Source organism: Oratosquilla oratoria, chromosome 16 (assembly GCF_046742065.1).
Source record: "Oratosquilla oratoria isolate Oo_2021 chromosome 16, ASM4674206v1, whole genome shotgun sequence".
Lineage (NCBI taxonomy): Eukaryota > Metazoa > Arthropoda > Malacostraca > Stomatopoda > Squillidae > Oratosquilla > Oratosquilla oratoria.
In genome coordinates this window covers 37,252,401-37,256,904 of record NC_134792.1, presented here as the reverse complement: position 1 = coordinate 37,256,904, position 4,504 = coordinate 37,252,401, and the positions used below count along the sequence as shown (strand labels likewise).

At 36.9% G+C, this 4,504-nt stretch overlaps 1 protein-coding gene across 1 annotated transcript in view; it reads right to left on the bottom strand.

Annotated features, from left to right (window-relative positions):
• Nucleotides 1–818: 818 nt before the first annotated feature.
• The window catches only part of LOC143033606 (cuticle protein AM1159-like), a 5,779-nt gene continuing 2,093 nt past the window's right edge, over nucleotides 819–4,504 (bottom strand). Inside the window, exons 2-3 of the mRNA XM_076199096.1 lie at nucleotides 1,107–1,306; nucleotides 819–987 (exon numbers count right to left, since the gene is read on the bottom strand). Coding sequence (XP_076055211.1) covers nucleotides 819–987; nucleotides 1,107–1,306 — 369 coding nt within the window. The remainder of the gene's footprint in view (nucleotides 988–1,106; nucleotides 1,307–4,504) is intronic.

The window sequence follows — 4,504 nt, the reverse complement described above, 5'->3', positions numbered from 1 at the left end:
ACTTTCTTTCTTACCTTATTTTTATAGAATCTCTTTGTTGGCTTGGTCTTTACCATTCTTTCCACATCATCAAAACTACTTCATGAGTGTTAAGATTACATCTTCCTCAGCTCTAATTTCTTTCTTATATATACTCATTTGATCTTTATTTTACATTCAGTAGCCTTCTTTATTCCATATTTACTATTGGCATTCCATATTTAATGTGCCTAGTCTTTTCAATGCATATGTACTCAAATCGACAGATTAAATAGCTCTGCAAACGAGATTAGAACCCTAGGTCGTGCAGCACTGCACCACAACACTCGGCTTGATGTGCAGTGCTGCACGCCCTAGGGCTGCAATCTCAAAACGCAGAGCTATTTAATTATTCACATATATAGCACATGCTAGATTATATATGCTCATATGTATGTATGTTTGTGTATAAGAGCAAAAAAGATATGGAAGAATATTATATCATACCGTATATCAAAATGATGACTTATGTATCTGTATTATTATTTTTACCTATTAATTTCTTGATCTATATCTATAGTGAATAATTCATATTCTAACAACTAATCGTCATAGATTCTGATAAAATATCATTGCATTTACTCAATATTCTCTTTCTTATGTTCAATAAATTAGTAAGAATCCCGTACTTGTAACACTGCTTTGATTATGATTCATATCAGATTAATATTTCAGCATCATTCAAATAAATCGTGAGATGATTTGACCAAACAATAAGTTTTTTCATTTTTTTTTTATTGAACATTTAAATGAGAGACAATAAATAGAATAATCAGTTATTGGTAAAGGTGGATTCGTGGTTATTCGAAGGTGATTCCTGCAGCGCGCTGTTCCTCAGCGATGCGCAGGAGATCGGCTACATAAGCAGGTGCTGGAGGAGCCACGGGAAGGTGAGCACCCTGGGGCTGGAAGCCAAATTCATTGGCTACATAGCGGACTTCAATCAGGTTGCCAAATTCGTCGGGGTAGCTGTCAAAGTAAGAATAGAGGGTCAAGTTATTGAAAATAGAAATTTAGGAGCAGGATGCTTATCTTTGATACTAGCATCAAAATATTAATGAATACAAAAATATATATTTGCTTCACACCTGTAAACACCCTCAGCATTGCTTCCTCCAGTGGCTCCTGGTGTCGCCTTTTGAGCAAATCTAATTCCATTGCCGGACTGGAAGTCGCTGGCGGAGGCACCGTCGACGGGTTCCTGACGTGTCTCGGCGACAATAGGGATGTGCTCCCTGGAGTCTAAGTCGTCGGCGGCGGCAACGGTCACAAGAGCGAGCAGGATCATCTGCATAGATGCAGGGTATTATTATCATTTTATTAACATCATTAGAATTCATCATTGCATAGATAATTTTCTATACACTCACGTTTGTACAAAAGCAAAGAGAACTTTTTGAATAAAAAAAATCCAAATTAGTTATATGGGTATTTACATACATATGAATTTACACACACACACACACACACACACACACACACACACACACACACACACACACACACACACACACACACACACACACACACACACACACACACACACACACACACACACACACACACACACACACACACACACACGCACGCACGCACACACACACACACACACACACACACACACACACACACACACAAACAAAACACACACACAAACAAAACACACACACACACACACACACACACACACACACACACACACACACACACACATACACACACACACATACTCACACACACACACACACACACACACACACACACACACACACACACACACACACACACACACACACACACACACACACACACACACACACACACACACACACACACACACACACACACACACACACACACACAGCTGATTGCAGAAAATTCTTATTACAAAAATATATGGCCAATCCTTGTAATACCAAACAGAAAATAATATATATAGTTGCAAAGGAACTTTATAAATATTTTTTTAAATTACACTTGTCTTGAAACTGCATTTAATTTGCAGTGGAAATCGAGGGAGATATGAATTTTGAAAATGAAATACAAAAAATAACGTCATAATAATGGTGGAATACATTGCTCGTAAAATAGGATCCATTACGAGTAAGTGTAATGCAGTGTCACTTGTGGTTGCTATATTATTGAATATCTTTATGGCTTAATTGTAAATATAGTTTTTCACTGTTTCTATCTGGTTCCTTTCATACGTTAGAGTACGTCAAATGGAAACGTGTGGGATAAAGTTTAAAGTAAATTGCACTCGGGACACTCACGAACTTCATGTTGGCGATGTGAGAGAAGCTGCAAGAATGCATAGGGGTGTAGCTGGACGGGGTCATTTATAGTTCCTAGAAGGATCAAGATGGGGAAGAGAAGGGAAGGGTTTTGACCTTATAGTTGACGTCTTGCACAAGAAAACTTGTTTGTCTAAAATTAGAACGGTTTTTTCTACCAGGTACATTGTCCTAAGCTATTGTTCTCAAACAGAATGTTTATGTTCCCCTGTCATTTTTTTTAACAACATAAATGTGTACAAACTGCTATAGAAATTAAATCAGTGTAGTTTTATCCCGTGCGTAAAATAGTTCATCAAAAGTAAAACAGCAATACTTATCTTTCCACATCACAAATAGAAACATTCAAATAATAGATTATTGCGTATATAAAAGCAAGAAAAATTAACAGTAGGAGGTCGAACTGTGCAGGATTCTCACTAGTGAGAATAATGCCTAATGGCTTAAGAAAATATGATCTTGTTACTATCTAGGTCACTGCTAGGACGAGCAGATAAGAAGAAAGGGGAACCCCTGTACACTTTTTGCTTAGCAACACCTTGCTTTTCTTATCCTCCTCCACTTTTTTGTACTACTAGACAAGACCTTGTTCTGATTGACCCCTATACATTCCTATAGTTCTATTTCTTTTGCCAGCATGAAGTTTGAGTTCATCGTGTTTTAGTCTCTTAAGTACATGTATTTCTTCGAACATTGAATAATACATGTGCATGTACTCATGCATGGAAACTTTCATACTCGCACAGGTCTACTTGGGAATGAATGATAAATTTCAACTTCAAGAAATGTAAAATGTTGATCATGGATTAAAGCTAGAAAAAAAATAATAACGGAAAATAATTCGAACACGAAGACAGAGGAGTAAAAAATCTCATGATTTTATTCAGAAAAATATATATTGATGGAAAGTCACATAGAAATAATAGGACAGAGTTACAGTTTGCTAATGGACATAAGAGTGGCATCTAACTACATGCATGATGAAAAGATAAATAAATGAAAGGCTGATACACCCCAGATTGGAGAACGCAGTAGAGGTGTGGTCATCATATCTAAAGACTACGAAAACAAAGTGATAAAAAGGGTGGCAACTACAAGTATCTCAACCCTCACTAAGGTTAAGAAATGGGAAAACTGAGGCTTAGATAAGAAAAAATGATAGACATTAGAGATAATCTCTTGAAATTGCAAGAAAAATGAACATGAGGTAAAAAAAAATCAATGTTGATTATAAATACAAGTTTTCATATAGGAACGTATATTTCAAAGAGCAGTTTAGATAAAGATATAAATCAGGCCAGAAGTGTAAAAAGTATAAACGATTTTAGGTAATATTTGGTAAATGGAGATACACAGATCACTTGAGCAGAGAGTTTGACAACTAGGTGTATATTACAAATCATATCACGTCTTGTCATTCAAAATTGCAAGGCCCAATTCATCTTAGCCTCCTGCAACCTTGTTGAGTGTAAAGGAAAGTGTCTCTTCTAGTCTCCTCTATCTCTTGTGACGCAGTCACCCGTTTTAAAGGAGGATATGTCTAAGCATGTTAGGTGTAGGTTGTCACATAGGAAATGTGTTTGTGGTAATGATATATTCTATATGTGCTTTAGTTGCATTGTAATGAGTCTAGTAATATTATTTGTGGGTGTGGCTAGACATGATGTATGTATTGGATTTACGATAATGTAGCTTGGTAAGTTAATGAACTGTTGTGTTGGACGATGGCGTGATGTAGAGTTGCATAGTCTGAATCAGTGGTTTATCATTAGTAAATGTGAAGGTTGCAGGACTGGAGGTACTGCCAAAGACTAGTGCTTGTCGGATACCTTCTTGTACGTATGTGGGTTATGTGTCGGGCGTGTGATATATCGTAATGGTTAGTAATGGTAGTATATAAGAGAAGTGATTTGATAAAATAAGTTTGGTCAATGAACCTTGTGATGTCGCAACAAAATGACCTGACGAAGGCCGATAACAACCCCAAAAATAGATACAATTTAGATAACACGTTTTTAGAAAAATCTGAGTGCGAGAGTGACTTGGGTGTTCTGGTGAGTCCGGACCTCAAAACCAGGAAGCAGTGCATTAGCGCCAGAAATAAAACTAACAGAGCATTAGGCTTCATTGCTAGGACGGTAACGAATAGAAGTGCAGAGGTAATTATTAAACTCTATCCAGCGATAGTTAGA